The following is a 26,309-nucleotide window of genomic DNA, read 5'->3' as shown; positions in this document are numbered from 1 at the left end:
TATTTTGCTTTAAAATCAGTCTTACTCCAAGAGGCAAATCCAGTACATAAATTCAAATTAGGGCCAAGGAATAGGCTACTTTGACCCTGCTTCAACCTAGACATTGTTGTTAAGAAATTCGAATGAAGTTTAATATTGTTCTTCAAATATGTATTTAAAATGTGAAGTTGCTTTGAACAAACAAAGCTGAACAGCAGTTTCGTTTCTGCCTAACCTGGATCCAAAAGCTACAGGATTCAATCAACCTGATATTTGTACTGTAGCATTATAGTATCATTAAATTTTCAAATCTACAAAGATAATTTACTGCTTTTCATTTAACTCTCAAACTGATAGGCAAGACCAAGAGCCAATACAACAAGACAAATTTGGATTTTGAGAATACTGGACCTATATAACTAAAGAACAAAACAGAAGCATCAAGCTGCTGTATTACACTCACTTACATGAAAACAGCAGAAAATGAGTAAGAGTACGTGTGTTAAATTGGAATAGTCCTACAGCATCCTAGTCATAGTCATAAGTATTTAACCACAGTAACCCCTGATTTCTTAAATCTATCAGGCTATGACAATACTGGTACAAGTTTACATTATCAGGACTACAAATATACAAGATGATCAGATTCATCAGGTAGTCCTGTCTACTCCAGCCTTATGAAGTTAGAGAGATACAGGTTCTCAGATTCTCATTTTAACGCAGGTTGAATTCATTTTGTATAGGAAATTGCAAATGCAAGGAAAACAGAACTGTACAGTAGACTATAACAAAAAAACAACCATAAAACGTTCACTGTAACTAGGTTTAAAGAATAATTAGATGCAGAAAAAGAAAGTGACTGGAGAAAAACAAAGAAATCTACTTCCAACCCACCTTATGTTATGGAGAAATCAGGTGGTTCCAATTGATCACTATTTCTCCATTTATTATTTAACAGGATATAACAAATTCTTAATGCATCTACTGCCATTTCATATTTAATTCACAGCTTCATGGTTTGGCCAACTGAAGCATTCAGTATCTGTTTACAGTCCTACACATTAATCTTGTTAGAACATATTAAATAGTAATTTTCTAAATTTACTAAAATCTTGGATGCTTCACTTTGATATAGAAATCTTTTTTATTCAAAGGATTTAACTGTCAGAATTTGAAGACCAATTAAGATTGATACAATGGCAGATTGGTACCAAATTTGTTTCAAGTGGAAATTTTGAATGATCCTTCACAGGCACATGCAGACACAAATCAATAACCACAGATGATGAGGTCTTTAACTTGTGTTACTAGGAAGAACGCTGACAAATTTTGGAAAAATAGATGCAGCAATTAAACTGCTGAGTTAGGTGATGGAGGTCTGGGAGCAGATCACCAGCCCACTCACTCTGGCCAGTAATGACATATAGCATTTGTGAACAGGAGGATAACAGACAGCATCAGGCTTAAGTAGTAATGCTTTTTTTTCCCCCTGTTTCATAGATACAAAATTGAAAAGCATCATGGATTAAATTATTTTTTTAAAATCATCACCGATTAAAACATTTTCCAACTGAACAGGTCAAATAGCGACAAATGCCACTTGTGTAAAGAAATGCTAAAACTGCAGTATGGAAGATCAGTCAGAATATCCAGTTTCACACAAATTCTTCTATTAAAAAAGATAGTTATGCTGCTCAAGATGTATTACAAACACATGATTTTTATGCCACAAAATGTCGTGTTTTTTGGAAATTAAAGCCTAGTCTAGCAACTTGTTTCACCAGCAAAATTCAAAGATTTAGGAAAATGTTGCTGGTAATTTCTCCAGTTGTCAATGCACATCTGTGGTTCTTAAATTCAGGTTTGCATCCATTATTGGTTCCCACCATTAAACACCATAAACCACCCAGCTTAATGCCTGTAACCTCACAGTCATCTTGGTATTTGTGGAAATCGGCTCTGCCAAAGGATTTCTACACTGTGCACCATCTGTTTTGATATATAAACTTATTGTATAATTAGCTTTAATATGCAAGGTAAACATTGGTCTTCTGCATGATTGAGCATCAAAGTCTATTTCTATTTGGTGGTTTTGAATATGCAAGTTTACCATTTAGTTCATTTAAAAGATCAACAAGCCTTCAGAAAATGAATTAGAATGTGACAAAATATACAAGTAAAATTAATGTCTCTAACTTTTAAAAAGCAATTAAATACATTGAAAACATACTGCATTCATCACCCCATGTTTGATATTAAAACTGCAGTAAGGACACACACACACACACACAAATGTTTTACACAAAATCTCTAATCTAGCTAATGCATCAGCAAACTTCTCCTGTTGGATCATTATGGAGGTAGGTTGTCCATTTTCCTCAGACTTTAATCATCACTGTCACTCCCAGATTCACTCAATTGCAAGTCATTTCCTGAAAATAAAGATTTGTGTTATTAACAAGTGGTTGTCATTCTGTAGCTATTGACATCTATATTCACTTTGCGGTTGATCTCCTCCTGTAGGACCTATATTAACTCCTGTGTGGGTCATGTGCCTATGAATTGGGAGTCCAATTCCACTTTTGTAAAAAGAACAGCCAAGTGTCTGCCTGAAATGGCAGTTCACTAGTTTTGGGTGTACAAAGATCAGGCAGCCCTGAAAACCACTGATAAATCATGGGTAAGAGAAAGGGTGGGAGTGAGGAAAGAGGAATTTGAGGTGGCAGAAACCTTTATTTCCTATGTGGGATTTAGAAATAGTGGCGTTCAAGAAGCTCTTAGATAGGCACATGAATGTGAGGGAAATGGTAGGATATGGATATTGTGCAGGCAGAAGAGATTAGTTTAGTTGGCCATTTTATTACTAATGTAATTGGTTGGACACAGCATTGTGGGCTGAAGGGTCTGTTCCTGTGCTGTACTGTTCTATGTTCTTAAATAGGCTTTTACAAAGAGGAAGTGACCAAAGTCAATTATTATCCTCATTCATTTCATATAAAAGGCATTCAAAAAGTTAGCTGGAAACTTATGTAACCATGTTGGAGATCAAAAATAAGCCAATATGACATCTCCACTTTTACTGCTGATTATTTTAAACAGGAGAGAAAGCACAGTCTTTAGATAGTAATCAAGGATAGCTGAAGCCCTCAGTTTAATTATATTTTGTTAAATTGTACAGGCTGTTGGTGAGGCTGCACCTGGCATACTGTGTGTAGTTTGATCCTTTTATTTAAGAAAGAATATACTATCAATTGAGGCAGTTTACTGGGCTAATTCCTGGGCTAATTCCTGGGCTTAGAGGGCTGTCCTATCATGAACAGCTAAAGAAGTTAAATCAGATTTTTTTTTGTTGGAGTTTAGCAGAATGACAGGTGATATTATCCAAACACAAGATCCCAAGAAGGCAAGACAATATAGAAGTTGAGATACTTCCATTAGTGGGAGAAGGGACATAGTTTCAAGACAAGGGTGAAGGAGTTTATAACTGAGATGCTTAGGAATTTCTTCTCACAGTGGAGGATTTCTGGAATTCTCTTCCCCAAAGAGTTGTGGAGGCTATATTATTGCAGATAATTTAAGGTGAGAGAGTTTAAAAAAAAATGGGGGAATTGAGGGCTACATGGGACCAGCACAGAGGAGAAGTTAAGGCTTTGGGCAGATCGGCCGTGGTTATAATTAAATGGTGGGGCAGACTTGAGGCACCAAGTGTTTGGATGGTCTTCAAAAACTTTTACTTGATATTGACTAATTCAGCACTTTGCATTTCATGCAAACAATATTGGAAGAGGAAAGTGTAAAATAAAACTGGTAGCTGACACAACTATGATTAATAGTACATGTATTAATAACAAATGTATTTGAGCATTGCATACTTACTCAGTGTGGTCATAAGCTGATTGCTTCCTGGTCTGCTGGTGCCATTTGTAGCAGCAATTCTGTTACTGTAGTTCTGTGGCTGCTGTTGCTGATGGGATTGGGATTGTTGATGTGTTTGCAGCTGTGGCAGTGTAGATGGGTGAGCTTCATTTTCCACATCACTACTGGAGCTGTCATCACTGCCAGATGAGCTTCCAGATTCTGAGGAACTACTGCTGCTACTCATCTGTTCAATTATATCAACTTCAGCTCTCAGTTCTGGAAGGATTGAAAAAAAATGTTAGGTGTTTTTTTAAGCCACTTCAAAGGAGAAAATAAAAAAAGGGAAGTTTTGTTTTGTATAGGGAATTACAGAACTTAGGGACTTTGCTGTGGAAGGATGACTGCCAAAATTACACCCCTTATAACAGGGAAATTTGGGAAACCTCAAAACACAAAGAGCTATAGGGCTTAAACTATGGGAAAAGGCAACATTATGGGGAGATTTTAAAGTAATTATTTTAAGGCAGAGGTGTTGGTTAACTAGGAGCAAGTGTGGTACATACAGCAAACGCAGGGATGATGGGTGAACAAGAGAGTTAGAATACAAGCTGCTGAGCTTTGGATGGCAAGTTATAGAGAATAAAATGAGGGAAGGTGTTCAACAATGATCAGCACATGAGGTGAAGCAGAAATAAATCGGGGATCTTAGTGGTGGAACAAACATATGGTCCAAAACTTAAAGTGGAGTCAGATATGACACCTGAATGCCAATTGTCCAGTTCCATTATCAGACAGTTGCCATGGAAAGGTTCGGGATTTGAGGCTAAGAATTTCAATCTTTGACAGGAACCTAACAAAATAATTTTTGCCTTCCCAATGTTTAGTTGGAGAAATTTTCTGGATCCTGGATGCCAGATAGTCTGACAATTTAGAGGCGTCAAGAGAAAATGTGTATTCAGAATACATACTCAACATATTGAACCATATTCAAAAGCGAGATTGGTCAGATTTTTATTGGACTATGGTACTAAGTAAAATGGAACAAAGATTGGTAAGTGGAGTTAAGATGAAGATCAATCATGACCGGTTTCAGAGTAAAAAAAACTATTCCTTTTCCTTCATTCCAGTCTTAGGAAATTGCATTAGGAGAAATGTGCAAAAAGGATTAGAAAGTTAGCTGAAGGACAGAAAAGTCACCAATAAATGCTTTCTGATGTACAGAAATGTGGATAACATTCCACCAGGTTCAGTGGTCAGTTCTTGATTGTACGAACCCCAGAAAGGGGCACATCATGCATGTCAGGTTTTTGTATGAGCAATCAAGAAATAACTTGTCAGTCCTGAAAATAAAACTGTAAATGCTTGTTATCCAAAATAAAAACAGAAAATGCTGGAAATACTCAGCAAGTCTGGCTTTATCTGTGGGAAGAGAAAAAAAGCTAACATTTCAGGTTAAAGACCCTTCATTAGAACTGGGAAAGAGAGAAAAAAAAGCTTATTAAGCCGAGGGTGGGTGGGGAGGTGGTATGTCTATGATAGGGTAAAATCAGGGTGATTATGCAGATAAACTGTAAACAAGGTCATCTGGTCAGAGTGAGTGGGAGCTGTTAGAGAACAAGAACATAGACAAAAGAATGTAGGAGTTATAAAATGCAGAACAGGAAGATGTGCCCGGTGGGTCAGGCTGGGCATGTCCTCCACCTCCAGAGAGAAAAAAAACAAGGAATAAACAAATAAGCTGAGCCATTATCACAGGCAGGCAACTGATACTGAAAGAGAAATCTCGTTACCTGAAGTTGTAGAAATTAATAAAGTCCAGTAGGCTGCAATATGCCCAGTTGGAAAATTATGTGTTATTACTCGAGCTTGTGTTGGGGCCCCCTGAAACAGTGCAGAGGCTATAGACCAATAGGGTCAGATTGGGAGTCTGATGAGAATTAAAGTGGCAGGGAACAGGAAGCTCAGATTGTCCCTGTGGACTGAATGCAGGTGCTCCTCAAAGGGGTCATCCAATCTGCTTTTGGTTTCTCCAACATGGAGGAGACCACATTGTGAACACTGAATGCAGTAGGTGAGGTTAGAAGCAGCACAAGTGAATTGTACAGGTGGAGGGGAAAGTGTGCACCAGGGAGTTGCTAAGGGAACAGTCCCTGCCAAATGCTGAAAGAGGGAGGAGAGGGGAAGATATGGTTGATGTGGAATCTCTCTTGAAAGTGGCAGAAAACTGCAGAGAATGATCTGCTGGAATGTGAAGGCTGGTGGAGTGGAAGGCAAGGACCAGGGGAACTCTATTCTTGCTCTGTCCCAGAGGTGAGGGAATGAGAGCAGATGCACAGGGAATGGATGATATCAGTCAAGGGCTTTGTCAACTATGGTAAAGGGGAAGCCAGGGTTCAGTAAGGAAAACATTTCAGAGGCACTTCTATGGAAGGTCTCATTATAGAGCCAAAAACAACAAAAATGTAGGAACTGGAAGATTGGAATAGAGTCCTTACAAGAGGCAGGGTGGGAAAAGTAGTCAAGATAGTTGTGGGTGTTGGTAGCTTTGTAAAGGATATTGGTAGCTAGCCTATCTCCTGATAGGGAGACAGAAAGATTCAGAAAACAAAGGGTCAGAGACTGATGACTTGAAAGCAAGAGAAAGGTTGAAATTGGCAGCAAAAGTAATGAAATTCTTGGGTTCAGCACGAGTACAGGAAGCAGTACCAATCCAGTCAACAGTGTATTGAAAAAAGTGAGGGAGTGGGGCAGGGTAGGACAGAAACAAAGACAGAAACATACTCCACATAAAGACAGGCACAGTCTAGTTTGAGCCCATGCAAGTACCTATAGCTATACAGTTGTTCAACACAAGAACAAGTTTAGCAAGGCGAAGGAGTTGTTGGTGGAGGGGAACAGTTTGATAAAACAGAGGTAGAAGTGTAAAGGGATTTTCTTTCCCTCCCCCCCCACCCTGGAAGTGGAGGACATTGCCAAGTCTGACTTGCCGAGTAGGTCTTCCTGCCTGCATTGTCACAACTCCTACGTTTTGTCTATGTTCTCACTCTCTAATTGCTCACAGTTACTCATTGATCAGATAACCCTTGTTACAGCTTATTCCACAGTCATCAATGGTGTTACGCTATCAGGGGCATTCCCTTCTCCCTACATCTTAAACATCTTTTCTCTCCTTCCCAGTTCTGACAAAGGGTCTTTGACCCAAAATATTAAATCTATTTCTCTTCCCACAGAAATGGCCTGCCCCGAGTACTTCCTGCATATTCTGCTTTTATTTTAACCAGACTGCCCTGTTCTCTTCCTGTTATGTGGAAGTTTGTTCAGCTTCAAATATTTATCAACTTCATCTTAGCAATCTCTATTTCAACTATTCCAAGCTCTAACACTCTGCATCATATTATTTTAAGCATCGCTTCTCACACAATGATCATTTTAAATTGATGACCTCCAGCAAAAGGAAAAAGATAACACCCTTTAAAAAAGCGAAGATCTCCTTTTCACTCTCTATTTTCTAGTGCATGCTGTCCCTATAAGTCAGTATCTCCACTTTACCATAATTTCCTATTTTTGGTATCTAATTGGTGAATTTATACTGAATGTGTGACCTTAATGTCTTTTATATAAAGAGGAAAAAATTGACACACAATGCAATAACTATTGTTAAACCATCAAAATACTTTTATGTCCGAAATCATATACAATTCTCTACACTGACCACTACAGACTACCACCACCAAGGTCCTTTGTAATTTAAGGAAGACCTATTTAACCTAACCCTCCATTTCCAATTCCCCCTTTTCTAACTATGCTGCTACAATTACCTTACACATGACATTCTGCAACAAACCTCTTATGAAATACATTTTTAAATGTCTTCAGCAATACAATTAAAGGAATGCTTTAAATATCTTAATTCATCACTTAACATTTATGTACAGGAAATAAACGAGACCAGATCTATCAAAATTGCAGATGAAAAAGATTGGAGCTGATTGACTTTGTAAACAACTTCAGAAAGGCAAACGGGTTAACATATAGAAAAAAAAAGAGATTGGTAGAGAACTGACAGGGCATAATTTTTTTTAAAAGAGGAGGAGGAAGTGGATAGGAAATGTTACACAAAACTGTAAAAGATGCTTTGGGGGCTCTTTGCATTAATTGTTCCTTTTCACACAGACCCTGTATTTGCTTACCTCTTTTTATGTCATCAAGTTGTGGTTCAGGTGATGGATTGTCCTTTGAGGGAGATGTTTTTGGCCCAGTAGATGGCTTATTTGGGGCTCTAAACTGCGAAGGCGGCTGAGATCTTCTCACTGCCTGTGATTCCAATTGAGCCTGGATTTTACTGCTCCCTTCAGCTCTGAAACAATAGAAAATAAAGTTTAGCTATCTATCACTTCACAACAGTAAGAAATCCTTTTAGAATTCTCTCTCAAAAATATCAGAAGACAGATTAATCTAAATTCTTGTATAAGATTTTAGTAGAACAAATACGTGAGATAAAATTCTCCTATTTTCTATTTACTTTTACTATTTTTCTTATTTCATCTCTTGAAGCCATTGATTTTGCTGAAAGACTAAGGGGGGGGGGGGGGATAAAGAGTATAAGAGTTCCATGGGTGTCACTATTCCTTAGTTGCCTTTCATTTTGTCACAAGCTTACACACCCTGCATCAAAAGCCTACTTAGCTCTGGGGCTGGGGAACATGGAAGTTGAGAGTTGTTGTTCATAAAAAAGACTGATAATAGCTTCAGCCAGTGCTCACATTTTGCAGAAATCTTAGGAATTGCAATGACAATTCAAGTGACCTGTTAAGATAATAAAAAAAAATTTTGAAGAAATTAAAGGCTAGACCACTGAGCTCTTGCCCCAGGGGCCAAATTTTAATTCTGTTCAACTGTTTTGATTCCAACAAATATCTTCAAAAGTTACATTAGCAAAAAAATAAGAGAAGACTCACTACAGCAATATAGTTCGCTAAATTCTGAGTTTTCCACACTAACCTAGCCTTAAAAAAGAAATTTAGGGTTTTCTTCTGGGAAACTAGGACAGCCGCAGATCACAGTTGGATTGAACTGGCTGGTTAATATTAACTGCTTCTCGTTATCCTCTGATATCAGGTATGTAATCTGCCTGATACCTAAAATTTGTCTTTATAAATACAGATTTTTAGAAAGCAAGTATTTCAATGAATGATTAAATTTATAGTTTAGGATGTGGTCATTCACTTCTGTGCTTGCAAGCTTCAAAAAGGGTGAGAACAGAAGAACCCAAGTACATAGGAAATAGAAGTAGAAGTAGGCCATTCAGCCACTCATGGTCATTCCATTCAATAAGATGGCAGATTTCTGTACTAACCCCATATCCTTGATTTCCTTAGTATCCAAAAATCTACTTATCCATGTCCTGAATACAATTCATGATTGAGCCTCCAAAGCCCTGTCAGGTAAAAGAATTCCAAAGATTCACAACCTGAGTGAAGAAATGTTTCAATCGTGACCCAGGTTCTAAATATTGGAGCCAGGGAAAAACATCATGCATCTCTCAAGTCTTACAAAAATTTCCTGCTTCGATGAGATCATAGTTCTTTCTTCTAAGGAGTATAGGTCCAGTCTGCTTAATTTCTCCTCAGATTATATCTCTACAAACCCATCCCAGCAATCAATCGGGTGAACCTTCATTGTATTCCTCCATTAAAAGTATACATTACTTAGATAGGGAGATCAGACCATTCACAATATTTACAGTGAGGGTCTCACCATGGTCCTATATAATTTAGTGAAATGTCTTTACTTTTGCACTGAAATTTTCCAGCAATAAAGACTAATATACCATTTGCTTCCATAAGAATTAAGATCACGAGTAAAGCATCTGGCTTTTCAAGCAGGCTCTGCATCCATCAAGATCATGGCCTTCTACTTTAGCTCCATTTTCCTGCATTATCCCCAAAGCCGTTGATTCCTGGATATCCTGAAACCGGTCATTCTGTTCTGAACAAACTCAACAACCAAGTCTCCATAGTTAACCAGGATAGAGAATTCTAAAGATACACCACACTCCAAATGAAGAAATTACTCTTCATCTCAATCCTAAAGGACCTATCCCCCATTCTGACATTCTGAGGCCTGACTATCTTCCTCAGCTAGGAAGGGGAACCACCCTATCAAGTCCCACAAGAGTTTTGTACATTTCAAATAGATCACCTCTCATTCTGGAAGAATAAAGGCCTACTCAACTCTTACTCTTTGTGAACCTGCCTCTCAGAAAGCAGTCCAGTGAATTTTTGTCACACTCCCTCTATGGCAAGTACATCCTTTTCTAGGTAAGGAGACCAAAAGTGCACTCCAGGTGCCATCTCACCAAGACCTATATAATTCAGGACATCTTTACATTTGTACTCAAATCTTCTCATAATGAAGGCTTGCTGTACATCCTGTGGTAACTTTCAATACTTTCCCATTTAAAATTTACTTTTTCTATCAAAATGGGCAACCTGATATTTTTGCATATACTTCTGCCATTTTCACATCCATTTACTTAGTCTGTCTATATCATCTTGAAGCCTCTATACATGCTCCTCACAATTTTCTCTTACACCCAGCTTTGTCTCATCAACATATCTGAATACATTCCACTTGGCCCCCTCATCTAAAATCACTGATATAAATTAATTAATAAATAATTAGTCCTTGCAGTACTTCACTTAATACATTCTCCCAACTCTATCTCTCTGTTAAAAACTTAAAGGGTTTAGAGAAAGAACAATGATTTAACCTCTTTATAGCTCATGTACATGATGGATTAAAGGGGCTTCTTCCAGGCGTAACAAAATCCAAGATAAATATAAAAACTTGGTATTTATTGTATTAGTTATAGTCAGATTACCACATATAATACAAATGTCCATATACAATAATACAAATTTCTACAGATGTATGGTGGAGAGCATTCCAACTGGTTGCATCACAGCCTGGCACGGAGGCGCCAATGCACAAGGTTGCAAGAAGCTACAGAAGGCTATAGACTCAGCCAGCTCCATCACAGGCACAACCCTCCCCACCAGCGTAAACATCTTCAAGAGGCGGTGCCTCAAGAAGTTGACATCCATCGCTAAGGACCCTCACCATCCGGGACACGCCTCTTCTCATTACAACCATCGAGGTGGTGGTACAGGAGCCTGAAGCCCCACACTCAACAATTCAGAAACAGCTTCTTCCCCTCTGCCATCAGATTTCTGAACGGTCTATCTTGTTATTCCTTTTTTGCACTATTTATTTTTGTAATTTATAGTAATTTTGTGTCTTTGCACTGTACTGCTGCCACAAAACAACAAATTTCATGTCATGGTAACTCAGTGATGTTAAATCTGATTCTGAATGTAAACCCAAAAGACACAGAATAACCAACACTATGTATGACACTGTAGAGAAGCTGTGTCACAATTAGTCACACCACAAAACTGTCATTACACAGATTCAATTGAAGAAAATAGCTTTGTATTCTCACCTAGTCTTCTTCACCTGTATACTGCTACTGAGCTTTCAAGCACGAACTCTCCAGTATCATGGTTAATGATAAGTACACCAATCCTTCTGATATGGCCTTTTATTACCTTTGAACACAGTCATTGGAGGAGTGGAGCCCTGGTGACCAAAACTTATATTGTTGCAAATGTTTGAAATAATTTGTTGGCAAAACAACACAAAGTAAAACATTTCCAAGCATTCTATGTGATTGTAACAAAGCCCCAGATACACCTCCTTCATTACATAGGATTACATGGAAAAAAAGGCACATTGAAGTACACACTTTGTACGTTAAAAGTTGACTTGATCACATATAGTATTTACTATTGATGTGAAGTTGCTTTTCCGAATGAGGTTAAATATTCACAAGCTGAATCAACCAGTTTCCATTACAAGCTAAGAGGAAATTTAATAGAGAAACCCAAAACAAAATCATGTTATATCAAAAGCAGACTGCATTGATGTGCATTTTTTGGACACGGTAATGTAATGAAATATTAATGAGGGAGTGCATTAATGATTGAAAGAAACTTTTCAGTCATTAATATAAAGTAGCAATGCAGGCAGACAAATTCAAAAAGCAAATTTTAAGTAACTTAAAGTAAACATTATCTGAAATAGCACTAACTACCAAAAACGTGGGGTTATTAAACAATGAAAAGTCCAGCCTTCTACCTCACTTTTCCAACCGTTGTTTTTTCCCCTCTATTCTTCTGTTAACATTAAATTTCATTTATCTCCTATGTACACCACTTCCAAATGTACCTCCTTTAATTCACTAATCGTTACTACCTTCTTTAAGCAAGCTCTACCACTTGTGTCATTGAATCCTTTCCAGTCTCCCCCCTTCATAGATATTCCTTTGTTTTCTGCACACCTTCCCCCTTTTATCTGCAGCTTAGTCTTTATTTCTAACTTTTTGCAGTCCTAATGAAATGTCATCAATCTACATGTTAACACACTCTCTCTCTACAGATGCTGTCTTGCCTGCTGAGTTACTTCCAGCATTTTCTGCTTTTAATACAAAGAAATCTCCTATAAATGGCCAGTCTGAAATATGCAGAACTGACAAACACCGAATCAAAAATCCTAAAACAGTCATACATAAATATCCCCTTTCTCCCAACTCTATCAATTATTTTCTCTACACGGTTTCACTGATAGTCCTGTGTGACCTGTTCAGGCTCAAGAGACTTTCGCTGTTATTTCAGTATGCTGTATTAAGCAAATATAAAACTACTTTCCCCTAAATTAAATTCCCACAAAAAGCATCTGTTCAGTCTACAAGCTAGACATTTTTAATATTCAGGAGTTTGTACATTCTCCCCGCATATCTGCGTGGGCTTCCTCCGGGTGCTCCTGTTTCCTCCCACATTCCAAAGATGTACGGGTTAGAAGTTGTGGGCATGCTACGTTGGCGCCGGAAAGCATGGCGACACTTGCGGGCTGCCGCCAGAACACTCTATGCAAAAGATGCATTTCACTGTGTGTTTCGATGTCCATGTGGCTAATAAAGAAATCTTAAAAGTAACTGCTTTGGTGGTTTCCAAATAAAACTTCTCCTGTAGACTCCCTTAATTTGGTCCATAGTACTTTGATAATCAAGTAATTATATATGATGCAAAACAAACAAAATGCTGGAGGAACTCAGCTGGTCAGGCAGCATTTATAGAGGGAAATAAACAATCGACGTTTCAGGTCAAGACCCTTCATCAGGACTGGAAAGGAAGAGGGCAGAAGCTAGAATAAGGTCGGGGTGGGGGGTGGAGACTGTAAAAGGAGCACAGGCTGGCAGGTGATAGGTGTGTCCAGGTGAGGGGGGAAATGAAAGGGAGTGATGCAAGAAGCTGAGAGGTGATAGCTAGAAGAAGCAAAGGACTGAATAAGAAGGAATCTGGTAGGAGAGGACAGTACATCATAGAATAAAGGGAAGGAGGTGGGGAATAGATGGGCAGGTCATGAGGGCAGGGGAGGGAAAAGGGAAGGGGTGAAGAGGCCACAGGAATGATGGAAAAGGGGGGGGGGGGGTGGGGTGGGGTGGGGTGGGGAAGGGGGAGGGGGTTACCAGAAGTTAGAAAAATCGATGTTGAGGCTGTCAGGGTTGGAGACTACCAAGGCAAAATATGAGGTGTTGTTCCTCCAACCAACGTGGAAGTTGAGGAGGCAGTGGATAGACATGTCAGTATGAGAGTGGAATATGGAACTGAAGTGCCTGGCCACCGGGAGATCCTTGCTTTTGCAGCAGACGGAGCAAAGGTGCTTGACAAAGCGATCACTCAGACTGTGTCAGGTCTCAACAATGTACAGGAGGCTGCACCGAGAGCAATAAATGACACCCTCGGATTCGCAGGTGAAGTGATGATAAACTTTTTCTGTTTTGATTGTAAAAAATTGTACTGAATTCAAGTTCTTATGATATCCCATAACAGAGTAAAAACTACTAGTGCAAATCTACCATTGGTGATGAGACAAGGCAACCTATGAAGTTATTTCCCACCTGGAAGAGTAGCATGGCCCAAACCCATTCCACTCATTCTATCTGTTATCTATTTCAACACAAGAAGCACATCCCTAACAATGTAATTTGGTTGGGCCTTTCAATCTAAGCACAGCATTTGAGGTGCATCTTTTGAATGAGGCATTTATCCTGGCAGAATGATATTATTTCAAAGAGCAGTGAAGTTTCCCCAGGTTCTCTAGCCAATATAAATTCCTCAAAGTAACTACAAAAAAAAATCTTGTCTAATATATCCCTGCATGTAGAACATTGTTGAACATGCTATCTGAGCAAATTTTAACTGTAATAGCAACAACACTTCAGAAAATATTTCATTGGCAGCCTTTTTGGTTTCACAAATACAAAAAACAAGAAACAAAGTAGGCTATTTAACCCCTTAAAACTACTGTCACTAAATAAGAGTGTGGCTCATCTGTCACTTAACTCCACTACCCGGTTTTACCCCATTAACACACATGCTTTCATAAAAAAAACACAAATCCATCAAACGCAAATTTAAAATTAATAAGTGGCCTAGCATGTATTATCATGTGCAGGAGCACTCAAATTATCTACTGCCCTTTGCATGTAGAAGTATTTTTTAAAAATTTGCTGTTACTCTTGAAAGTTTTGGTTTTAACTTTTAAAAGAAAGAATGCAAACTTACTGGGATGTGTGGCAAAGTTATGGTGACTTGGTCACCTTTTCCAACTTGCAGCTCACCTTCACAAGAGGTGTCAATGGATGCTGGTTTAAAATCATCTGAAAACAAGCAAATACACAGATTAATCATCAAGATAGAAAAATCTATCTAATAAAATCGTGTCCCTTGATTTGTAGCTGATTGCTTTTTAGTTTGTATGTTTTTTTGAGAAAGACTGATTAGGAAACATGCCCCAGCTAATTTGATTGCGTTTCTGTTTAATCTCCTACACAAGTTATTACAATGGGTGCAAAACAGTACAAGGATACGGAATGAGAAGTCAGTACTTTTTGATATCCTTGCAGCAAGCCATCCGAACCAGTGAACCCATTTCATGTCGTGAGGGTTGATTAAGGATGTGGTTTCTTGGAAATAAACCCGTTTTCAGGTAGATAAAATTACAAATACAGTCAATACTTGTTTCTCTTTACACATATGTTGCCTGACTTGCTGGCTATTCTCAATTCTTGTGGGGGATACATAACCGCTGTTGCTTACTCACAAAAACCCTTGTAAAATAATCAGTCAGGAGGTAGTAAAAACATTTGATTTTCCAGTACGAGACATACTTGGATTAGAAACATTTTTGTCTGAACAAAAATTATTGCAATGAAGAGAGAATTAAGAGTACAGGGAAATAAGGTTTTAAACGGCATCATTACCATTTGATGGTATATTCTTTTCATGCAATTATCACACTGCTGCAAGTCCAGTGTTCTGGATGAACATTAAATCAAAGCCCCCGCTTTCTAAAGATGAAGTAAAAAATCTCAGAAGAACGGGAAGTTCTCATAATATCTATGCATTAATCAACACCATCAGGATACTGTGAGTAAATTGGCCTACCTACTTCAAAACAGAACTTTATTTACAATGAGTGACTTGGAGACACTATATATAAAGGAATACATATTTGACTTCAAGCCACTTCTTAACCGTCTAAACTCAAGGAGTCTGAAACGCAATGGCAAAGAAATGCAGATGCTGGAAATCTGTAGTCAAGCAGAAAATGCCGGAAGCACTCAGCAGAGGGGGAATCGTTTAGTGGCCCACAGCCTTTCATCACAACAGGTAAGGTATGCAATCTGTTTCCACCTTTAAACCCAGCCCCGAAGCAGAGGCCGCGCTCGCATTGGTCGCGAGTGGGTGGGGGGCGTGTAACCGTGGCAACAGGATGGGCCGAGCGGCGCTGCCAGCCCAGGTCACAGGGCGACCGCAAGCCTCGCCGCGGCCTCTTCGCTTCGGTCTGAACACGGGCATTCTCGGTGGCCCAAGCCCGCTGAGTTTTGTTTTCCAGCATTTTCCGCCGCTGTTTAAGATCTCCAGCGTGTGCAGGGGTCTAGGCCGCCGGCCGCCTTCCCCACTCACAGCGGATGGTGTGGAACGAGCTCTTGGGCCGTTTCTCGAAGCTCTCGCCCAATTTCAGCACATGTTCTTCCTTGCCCAGCGCCGGCTGTGCGGTGCCGTTCATCGCCGAACTTGTTCAACCATCAACCACCCGGCCGCTGTTTAGAGGAGGAGGGGAAGCATTTAAAACAACAGCCGCCGGTAACGGGCCGAGCTGGCGGCGGCAGCCGTTAGGCTCCGAGTGTAAACATGTCCAGCTGGCGGGGCGCGCGTGCGCGGGGAGGGAGCCGGCGCATGCGTGCGGCCCTGCCCCTCCGGCGGCGACTGCGCATGGCAGAGTGAGAGAGGTCGGCACCGGCCTCCCTGGCGACCATCTCCCGCCGAGTGCTTGGGCGGCCCACTGGTTTTGTTTTCAATGCTTTGTTTGCCCTCTCACGGACGAAGCGTCCCAGCAAAAGGCTTGCGTTTCTGTCGAGGCTTGGGACTTGTTAAAGTGACCCCCAAGGCCGTGATCTGCACGCAATGGGTCGGGTAGGCTGGTAACGTAGGACGGGCTGGTGGCGCACTTGTCAGATGCTGGGAGGGACAGCACATTCTACTGATGTACGGTCATTTAAAAGCAGGTGTGTATACGGTTAATGCGCTGTGCCTGATGCTGAAACCCATAACACTGATGCGTGTGTGAATGACACATTCCTGGACATGTTCGGATCTATAAAGTGTTCGGAGGAGATGCAGGCCCTCCTCGGGTTACGAACCCCCGATTTATGGCCACCCTGTACATGTGAACGAGCTCCCATAATCCTGCATTAATCGGGCACCATTGCCTCTGGCTGACAGTTTCACCGTGGGAGGCCGTTTAAGAGGGTTTCTTTGGAAATTGACAACCCGTTGCTACTATTGATATAAAAAATACGATGATGCTGAAAGAACTCAGCAGGCCAGGCAGCATCTGTGGAGAAAAGCAGGCGGTCAACATTTCAAATCCTGAAGAAGGGTCCTGACCCGAAACGTTGACTGCCTGCTTTTCTCCACGGATGCTGCCTGGCCTGATGAGTTCCTCCAGCCTCGTCGTGCTTTTCATCTAGATTCCAGCATCTGCAGTCCTTTGTTTCTCTACTACTACTATTGATATTTGTGCAACAATACTCTAACTTAACATCCACTGATACGTTAAGCCCATCGAAACCAGCCATCCAGCATGAGACATCCCGATTCTGTACCATCGTAATTAGGCAGGGGAAGACAATTAAATGTTCATGTTAATTGGCCCTCACCACCCAGTATGTGCACTTTTCATGTTGCTGCTATCGGTGAGGAGGTACAGGAGCCTGAAGACCCACACTCAACATTTTAGGAACTGCTTCTTCCCCTCTGCAATCAGATTTCTGAAAGGGTCCATGAACCCATGAACACTAAGATATAAGATATTTATTTATTAGTCACATGTACATCGAAACACAGTGAAATATGTCTTTTTGCGTTACTGAGAATGTGCTGGGGGAAGTCAGCAAGTGCCGTCACTCATCTAGTGCCAACATAGCATGCCCACAGCTCCTGACCTGTATGTCTTTGGAATGTGGGAGGAAACACACTCAGACACACAGGGAGAACGTACAAATTCCTTACAGACAGTGGTGGGAATTGAACCTGGGTCGCTGGCGCTGTAATAGCGTTACGCTAATCACTACACTACTGTGCTGCCCCCATTATTACCTCATTATTCCTCTTTTGCCCTATTTATTTTTGTAATTTATAGTAATTTTATGTCTTTATTTCTTGCACTGTACTGCTGCTGCAAAACAACAAATTTCATGACATACTGTATGTCAGTGATAATAAACCTGATTCTGATTCATTCATTACAATACTGTGGAGGTATGGATACCATATTGACTGATTTTGTATATTTTCTGACTTGTGGACAAAATCGACTAACCAACTTAAAAACAGAACCCGTTTGCAACCCGAGCACGGCCTGTACTGGGCTGAATGTGTGGACTGATAACTGGGGCTGTTGATAAATAGACTGAGACCTGGCTCTGATGAGTGGATCCTTTAGCAGCTGTTTACAATCTATATTAGTGATTTGGATGAGGGGATCCAGTGAATATATCCAAAGTAAAAACTGAAAATGATCAGCAGTTTTGGCTGCATCCAGGTTTACAGATAATACAAAGCCAATAGCAGTGTGAGTTGCGATGGTGCAGAGAGGCTTTGGGCTAAAAATGGCAAAGTTCACTGCAAGGGGAAGAATCTGAGTCATCCACTTTGGTAATGAAATTGCAAGCTGTTAGTGTGCAATGGGATTTGGGTGTCCTTGCCCATATGCCACTGAAAGGTAATGTTTAGGTAGAGCAAGAGGATTTGATAACAAATGTACAGATGGTCTACTGCAATTACACAGTGTCCTGGTGACATTGCCCATAGAATGTGTACAGGCCTTGCCTCCTTACCTAAGGAATTTGAGATTGAGGAACAATAAAGCAGTTTACTGAATTTATTCCTGGGATGAGGGAAGTTGTCCGATGAGGAGAGATTAAGCGGACTAGGCCTATAATGTCTCCTAAGTTTAGAGGAATGAGAGGTGACCACATTGAAACCTCTCATTCCTCTAAACTCTTTCCAAAATCCTTCCAGGACTTCACAAGATAGTGTAGAAATTATGTCTTCCTTGTCTGAGGTGATTAGAATCAGGGGTCACAGTCTTAAATTAATGGTTTGATCATTCAGGACTGAGGCAAGAAGAAAGTTCTTCATCCAGATGGATGTGAAGTTTTGGAATTTTCTACTAAAGCTGTGGAGGTTCATTGGCTGAGTATATTGAAGTTACAGATTGATAAGTTTATTGGATATTAGGGGAATCGATGGATATGGGGGAGTGCAGGAAAGTAATGCTGATCAGTGATGATCTTATTGAATGGCAGGGCTTGCACAAGGGGCCATATGGCCCACTCCTACTAATATTTCTTTGTTAAACTGCAGGGACTGGGTGCTAGTTTGAGGTAGGCACGTTGATAACTGCAACTCTTAAGATAGTTGAACTGATAACTTGTTACTCTTTGGGAAATACTCTTGCTGAGTATTCATAGAAATGCTTGTAACAATAGGATGTATAGATCTTTCACCATAAAATTTTAATTTTATATTTAAAAAATTTATTCAGTGTTACATTTGTGTGCAGTCAAGTGTTGACATGCGTAGAGAATTTTTTCAATTGCATTATACAGTTTTGAATTTTAAACTAAGATTATTTTTCTTCTATGCTTTAAGATCAACTGAAATATTGAAAACACAATGAATTATGATGTGGGGGCAAATGATTCAAGTACTAGTCAAATGCATGCAATAGAAGGATTACGCAGTTGCACTCTAAGGAACAACGCAGAAACTGTGACATCTTCCAAATCAGAAACCCCTTTACATGTAACAGGGAACAAGGGAAGGATCCTTACCCCTGCAGAAGCAGAAAAGCTCATGAAGGACCAGAGTTTGGTGTCAGATTATAAACAACAAAAGCTGGAAAGAGAGGCACAGAAAAACTGGGATTTGTTTTACAAGAGGAACAGCACCAACTTCTTCAAAGATAGACACTGGACAACCAGGGAGTTTGAAGAGCTGAAAGCGTGTAGAGATGTAAGTAACAATGGTTGACTTTTAAATGCCCTCTGAAATGTCTTAGAAAGCCACTCAATTCAAGGGCAATTAGGAATGGTCAATAAATGCTGGCCTTGCCAATGACGTACCAATCCTAAGAAATGAATAAATAAAACAAAAAAACCTCCTGGGATTTGCTCCTACTCTACCATTCCTAATGGCCTTATTTCACCTAAAAAATCTCCAGCAATGGCATATCCTTCGGCCTTCTATAATTTTCCTATCCCCCTTGTTATTTCCAGCATAATATGAGGTTCCATGTTTGCTCCCTTTTTCAGTGCTGCTTTCATCTTGGCTCCACCTACCCTTGTTTACATACCATTTCCAGCAAAGTTGGCACAAACAACTATATGGCTGTCGACAACTCTGTCACTGTTAAATTGGTCATTACCTTGTACCAGAGTGCTTAATAAGTAATTACCGACAAATGAACCTGGATTTTCTCTAGTTCTATATTCCGAAAAGTGAATACATATTGTGATGAACTCCTCACCCTCACTTGCAACTTCCAAGTGCTCACTCAGGCCAACCCAGGTGGTATACAAACGTTTTTTTGTTAGCTTCAAGTTCCATAGTCTATCCATCACCAAGATTGCTTTCCTCTGCCTTGAGAGTAGCATGTCTCAACCCTCATGGTCCTCAGTTCATCATTCTGCTCTTCTGTCAATGACACCTTCACACCTTTCAACTTTTCAGTCAGAAACAGTCTTGCCAAAGCTCATCACCATTCCACCCATTTTGTTAGCTTATCTTCTTAACCATGTGCCTAGTAATCTTTTCTATTACTGATGTGGTGCCCATTCTTTTTTAAGTGAAGCTCAGTGTATCATTGTATTATGTTAATGCTGTTGTAAATTTTACTTTGTAGCTTGAGCATCAAAAACTGATTGTCTTGGAAGCAGGCTGTGGAGTTGGAAACTGTTTATTCCCTCTATTAGAGTGCGATCCGAATGTTTTCATTTATGCTTGTGACTTCTCTCCCCGAGCTGTAGAATTTGTGAAGGTATAGTCAACGGCATTTAAAATGTTAATATAAATATTTCTGACTTTTACACTGATACATTTTTTTGTTTTTAATCTTTTCTGCTGAAGTTTATCAAAATGAAACAGATATTAAATGTATGATGGAGGTAGCCTTAGCCAGAAACACTGTGTACAGATGATAAATAATGCACCCAAAAGTCATGTTGATGCAAATGTAAGTGCAAGAATCTTGAAACTAGAAGAAGAAACAAACGATTTGCACTGTTATATTACCATCTAAGAATGGAAAACATAGCAAAGTACTTTAAAAGTAATTAAGGTACTTCTGAACATTTTCAGTACTGTAATGGAGAAAACATGGCCCCTCTATGTTGGACACACGAAGGTTCCACACCTAACAATGTTAGGGCTAACTATCAACTGAAAATGTATTTGTTTTGTTATGGCAAGCAATTTATTCAAATTCCTTGATAATTCATTAACTGTTTTAGGCAGCATATGAAGTAAAGTATCAGTAGCAGGTAAACACTGATCATGATTAAATTTTATGTTGCAAAGGACTATTGATGTGAGGATCTTTTACAAACTGCTTTTCATCTATTGGAATGTTTTCTGTTTTTAAAGCAAAATCGCTTGTATAACTCTGAACGATGTAAGGCCTTTCAGTGTGACCTGACAAAAGATGACTTACTGGAGAATGTGCCTCCTGACTCTGTGGATGTTGTTATGCTGATTTTTGTGCTCTCCGCCATTCATCCTGAGAAGATGCAGCTGGCCTTAGAAAATATTTATAAAGTAAGTACTTAAAGGAATACAAGCTGTATTCTAAACCGCTGTAGCATAAAAGAGAGCTAATTCAAAAAATATTTGATGGCCATTTTCTTTCAAATTGATGGATTTAAAATTAAAGCTGATGATGTATCTGGACTGGATATATTACCATTTCTCAATTAGTCATGTTATAATTTAAACATTGCAGCATGATAGATATTTTTTGTTAATTCAACTACTTTATGAAAGAATTGTGAATGCCTTTGAAGAAACCAATGAATAGCATTGCTGTTCTATATTAAAATTTTAAGATCATTGTGTACATTACTGTAAACAGTATTACTTTTGTAGGCATTTTCTAGCTTGTTTCAATTAGAATGTGCCCAAATATTCTAACACAGGTGAATTACTCATGTGGTCACAATTTTTTTCATTTGGGAGTGCATCATGGTAAACAAAATACCAACTGTGACTTTCACTCTTGTGTATGACAGATACTAAAACCAGGTGGATGCATCTTATTCAGAGATTATGGACTGTATGATCACGCCATGCTTAGATTCAAATCTGGCCATAAGCTTGGCCCAAACTTTTATGTTCGACAAGATGGAACCAGATCCTTCTTTTTTTCTGATGGTGAGAATTATTATTTAAGTTTTTTATCTTTCAAGAATCTATCAACTAGTACATTTATATTTGAAATACATACTTATAAGATGCTGTACTTGGACTTTATTGAAATTACTAATTCAAAAAGATATGCTATCAGTTGAGCACCAACAGAAGTAACTCTTCATCTGCAAGCTATTCATGTTTGATCTTATCTCTAAATGTTCTACCTGCAGATGTTGCAAGACAGCAGTCAGCTGCTGAGATCCTTGGTAATGTTGCGAACTTGGCACAGGAAAGTTGAGGCTAATTGTGACACCGTCATTGTTGTCCTTACCAAAGGGGAAGTTATTGTTAAATCAAGGCCCTGTCTAGCTTGCATGCATTTGACAGACTCAACGGCACAATTTTGAAGAAAGGCAAGAGACTTTTCATCAGTGTCTTCACCAATACCTCCCTTTCAACCAACACGATTAAAGTAGGTTATCAGCGGATGCATTTTCTCCCAGAAAGAGTAGTTGTTTAGGAGTATCAGAAAATGTTTTAACCTTGTCCCATCAACATTTGTGTTAGGTGAAATTTTTTGATGAAATGGGGAAAGGTGGTTCTGTAATGTTACTGGACTATAATCCTGAGGTCTGTACTAATGATCCAGGGATGAGTTCAAATCCTGCTTTAGCAGGTGCACCAATTAAATTGGGTTAATTAAATACAGCTGAATAAAAAGCTGATGTCAGTATTAGTAACTGTGAATCTGCTAGATCGTCGTTTGATTCACTAATGTCCTTTCGTGAAGGAAATCTGTAAATGTTTGAATATACAAATTAGGAGCAAGAATAGGTGACTCAGCCCCTCAAGTCTACTCCACCATTTAATAAGATTATGGCTGATCTGACTATAATTCAACTCCACATTCCCGGGTACCTGTGGTAACTTTTCACCCCTTGCTTTTCATTTACTTATTTACCATGGCCTTAAAAATATTCAAAAACTCTGCTTCCATTGGCCTTTGAGGAAGAGAGTTCTAAAGATTCACAACCTTCTGAGAGAAAAAGAAATTACTTCATCTTTCTCTTAAGTAGGTATTCTCTTATTTTTAAACTGACCTCTAGTTCTAGATTCTCCCACAAGAGGAAACAGCCTCTTCACATTCACCATGCCATAATCTCTCAGGATCTGATATGGTTGAATCAAATCATCTCTCCTGAGCTCCAACAGGTTCGTCCAGAAAATTTAAAAAAAACTGCAGACACTAGAAGTTTGAAATGAAATTAGGAAATGCTGGAAACGGTCAGCAGGTCATGCAGCATATATGGAAAGAGAAATGGAATTGACGTATTAGGTCAAAGACCTTCAATCAGAATTTTTTTTATTTTACATTCAAGCCTAGCCTTGCCAACCTTTCCTCATAAGACAACTAACACATTGTAAATGTTAGTTTAGCAAACCTTTTCTGAACTTCTGTTGCATTAACATCCTTTAAATAAGAAAACCACTTCCCTAGATAATTGAAACACTACCTCAGTACGTCTATATTCAATTCCCTAGCAATAAACAATAACATTATGTTAACTTTCCTAATTACTTGCTGAATCTACATTCTAGTCTTGCAAATCTTGCACTAGGACATACAAATCCCTCAGAATCTTAGAACTCTGCAATCTTTCACCATTTGGATTTGCTTCTTTTCTATATTTCTTGCCAAAATGGACAATCTCACATTTTCCCACATTATACACCATTTGTCAGATCTTTACCCTTTCACTTAACCTATCTATATTCATTTGTGGTCTTGTAATGTTCTCTTCGCAGCTTGCCTTCCTATTTATCTTTTGCTTCATCAGCAAATATGCAACCATATCTTTGGTGCCTTCAAGTCATTCATCTAAATTGTAAGAAGTTGAAGCCCCAACCAACAATGATCCCAGTGGCACAACATTCATTATAATGTTCCAACCAGAAAAGACCTATTTAGGCTACTCTGTTTTCTATTAGCTTGTGAATCTTCTATCTATTCCAATATGTTGCCTACATCATGTGCTTTTATTTTCTGCAATAACACAAAAGAGCAAGCACAGTGGCACAGCGGGTAGAGCTGCTACCTCAACTCCAGTGACTGGGATTCAATCCTGACCTCAGTTATTGTTTGTGTAGAGGTTGCACATTCTTCCTGTGATCATCAATGTTACAAACTTGTATTTATTCTCATATTTCCTTACAGCACATAAGGAAGCCATTCAGCCCATTGAGTGTGCCAGCTCTCAGAGCACATACATTAATACATACATAGGACAGCACGGTAGTGTAGTGGTTAGCGTAACCCCAGTGATCGGGGTTCAATTCCGCCACTGTCTGTAAGGACTTTGTACATTCTCCCTGTGATTGTGTGGGTTTCCTCCAGGTGCTCCGGTTTCCTCCCACATTCCAAAGACTTAAGGGTTAACATGGGTGTAATTGAGCGGCACAGGCTTTTTGGGCTGGAAGGGCCTGTTACCGTGCTTTATAAAGAAAGTTTTAAAGTTTTTTAAAAACTCATTCCCCCACTTATTTCCCTGTAACCATTTTTCTCTCACATGCCATAAACTCCCTCCGATTTTCTTGCTACTTACCTACACTAGGGGCAATTTACAATAACCAACTAACCTACCATTAACCTACCCTCCATAACCATCTCTCTGTGTATCATCTTATTCTACCTGTTGTGGTGGCACAATCTGCAAGCAGTGGTGCTGAGAGACCTTGATATGGACTTGCACTCCAGGAAGTCTCAAACTGTATTAGGTGTGGACATACCTCCTGCCGTTTACTACCTACTGCCCTCCCTGGGAAGAAGCACTAAACCCATCAAAGGAATAGAATTTGTGTGCTAAAAAGCATTATTGCATGGAACTCTTCTGTCTATATTCATTTGTATTTTCATTTTTGTACATTTTCACTCCAGAGTATGTGGCACAGCTCCTGACGTCTGCTGGTTATGAGGTGTTGGTGAATGAATATGTTTTCCGAGAGACTGTTAATAAGAAGGAAGGTCTGTGCGTTCCAAGAGTTTTTCTTCAATGCAAATTTAAGAAGTCAAAGAGCACCGAGCACATTGAACACAAGTGATTCCAACTGCTGATTTTTAAGATGTTTTGATATTTCACTTGGACAAACCTTGTCAAGGGACAAGCAGTGCCAGACCAGTACCTGAAATGGTGCTTTGGAAATCTAAAGTAAGAGGCAGGAATGAACTGGTGATCTTTGCTGTGCTATTGCCAAAATGATGTTTGCTGAGTGGGAGGATTAGTGTTTTCCCCCACACAACTGAAGGAAGGTTGGAAGAGTGGGTGGTTCCAAGGTTGCACCTGTGCTCTTTCTAATGGCTGACTCAAGGCAACGCTTGTTGAATTTCTAGGAGAGGGTTATCTTGTACACGTTGCAAAAATTAAAAAAAATACAAATTATTGCATGTTCCAAGATTGGAATTTTAGGAAACTTCTACCTTGTTTATTTCACTTTTGTAAAGTGTAAATGTTGAACGTTTTACAAACTTTCATTGTACTTACTGACCTTTGTTTTAATAAACTCTCTTTTTAAAAAGTACCTTCCATTCATTTTTGAATGAAACATTTTTCAGCATTTGTTAATTGCAAAAAAAGTTGAATTTACACTTACAAATTTAAAAATTTGTATTGCATCTCTGTATTTAAATTCACTTAAAATCTTAAATTCAGATGCTGTGTATCCTTGGCTAGCATAGCTGGCTCTATTGAATCATTGAATAAATACCATGGTAAATAGAGCACATTAGAGGCTAATGTTCTCTCTGGCAGTGTTAACCCATCAGCTGGTTAATCTCTACAATCTATGTCCAGGGCAATCCTACCTTTACCTTATCAGAGGTATTCCCTTCATCCTTTCCATTCCTCCCCTCACCTTCTCCAACTTAAAACAAGTTTTCTGTTTTTTTTCCAGTTCTGCTGGAGAATCTTCAATCTGAGGCATTATCTGTTTTTCTTTCCACAGATCCTGCCCGACCTGCTGACTTTTCTGGCATTTTCTGTTTTTATTCCAAATCTCTAGCATGCGCAGCTTTTTAATTTTCCCTGTACCAACCCTCAGAAGGCTAAAGAAATTCGCCATGTCCTGATGACTCTTACCAATTTTTATAGATGTACCACAGAAAGCATCCTATTCAGTTGCATCACAACTTAGAATGTCAACTACCATGGCCAAGACCCTAAAAAATTGCAGGAAGTTATGAACGCAGCCGAGTCCATCACGCAGACTAACCTCCCCTCCATTGACTTAGGAAAGCAACCAATGTAATCAAAGACCCCTCCCACCCCCATCATTCTCTCTTCTCCCTTCTCCCATCAGGTAGGAAATATAAAAGCCTGA

General features: G+C 39.3%; 2 protein-coding genes across 5 annotated transcripts; one reads left to right on the top strand and one right to left on the bottom strand.

The window, feature by feature from the left end:
• Nucleotides 1-908: 908 nt before the first annotated feature.
• Nucleotides 909-16,179, bottom strand: eaf1 (ELL associated factor 1). The gene is given in 8 exon segments (XM_052015891.1): nucleotides 909-2,411; nucleotides 3,856-4,113; nucleotides 8,028-8,194; nucleotides 11,342-11,378; nucleotides 11,381-11,417; nucleotides 11,419-11,478; nucleotides 14,526-14,620; nucleotides 15,930-16,179. Coding segments are annotated over 8 exon segments (804 nt in total). The 5' UTR covers nucleotides 16,033-16,179; the 3' UTR covers nucleotides 909-2,364.
• A 61-nt stretch (nucleotides 16,180-16,240) lies between these two features.
• On the top strand, nucleotides 16,241-25,511 carry mettl6 (methyltransferase 6, methylcytidine). Of its 4 annotated transcripts, XR_007956355.1 has the most exons (7): nucleotides 16,242-16,531; nucleotides 19,182-19,544; nucleotides 20,434-20,568; nucleotides 21,174-21,344; nucleotides 21,815-21,956; nucleotides 22,166-22,407; nucleotides 24,871-25,000. XR_007956355.1 is itself a non-coding variant. In XM_052015889.1 (6 exons), the coding sequence occupies exons 1-6, from the start codon at nucleotides 16,510-16,512 to the stop codon at nucleotides 25,032-25,034; spliced, it is 837 nt and encodes a 278-aa protein (XP_051871849.1). In that variant the 5' UTR covers nucleotides 16,242-16,509; the 3' UTR covers nucleotides 25,035-25,511. The 4 variants fall into 4 exon arrangements, 3 of the variants coding, with proteins under 3 accessions (XP_051871850.1, XP_051871849.1, XP_051871848.1); XM_052015889.1 differs by lacking the exon at nucleotides 22,166-22,407 and having other exon boundaries at nucleotides 19,342-19,544; nucleotides 24,871-25,511; XM_052015888.1 differs by lacking the exon at nucleotides 22,166-22,407 and having other exon boundaries at nucleotides 16,244-16,531; nucleotides 24,871-25,511.
• Nucleotides 25,512-26,309: the final 798 nt, after the last annotated feature.

The sequence above is a fragment of the Pristis pectinata genome, chromosome 5 (genome assembly GCF_009764475.1).
Source record: "Pristis pectinata isolate sPriPec2 chromosome 5, sPriPec2.1.pri, whole genome shotgun sequence".
Taxonomy (NCBI): Eukaryota; Metazoa; Chordata; class Chondrichthyes; order Rhinopristiformes; family Pristidae; genus Pristis; species Pristis pectinata.
Note: the sequence above shows the minus strand (reverse complement) of the source record. Positions and strands in the feature narration are given on the sequence as shown.

What these genes read in the sequence shown, in the direction of transcription:
- mettl6 (XM_052015888.1), top strand. Translation starts at nt 19,206, where the DNA reads ATGAATTATGATGTGGGGGCAAATGATTCAAGTACTAGTCAAATGCAT. An exon ending in GAGCTGTAGAATTTGTGAAG is followed by an intron (nt 20,569 to 21,173) that starts GTATAGTCAACG and finishes CTGTTTTTAAAG; the next exon opens with CAAAATCGCTTGTATAACTC. An exon ending in ATCCTTCTTTTTTTCTGATG is followed by an intron (nt 21,957 to 24,870) that starts GTGAGAATTATT and finishes TTTTCACTCCAG; the next exon opens with AGTATGTGGCACAGCTCCTG.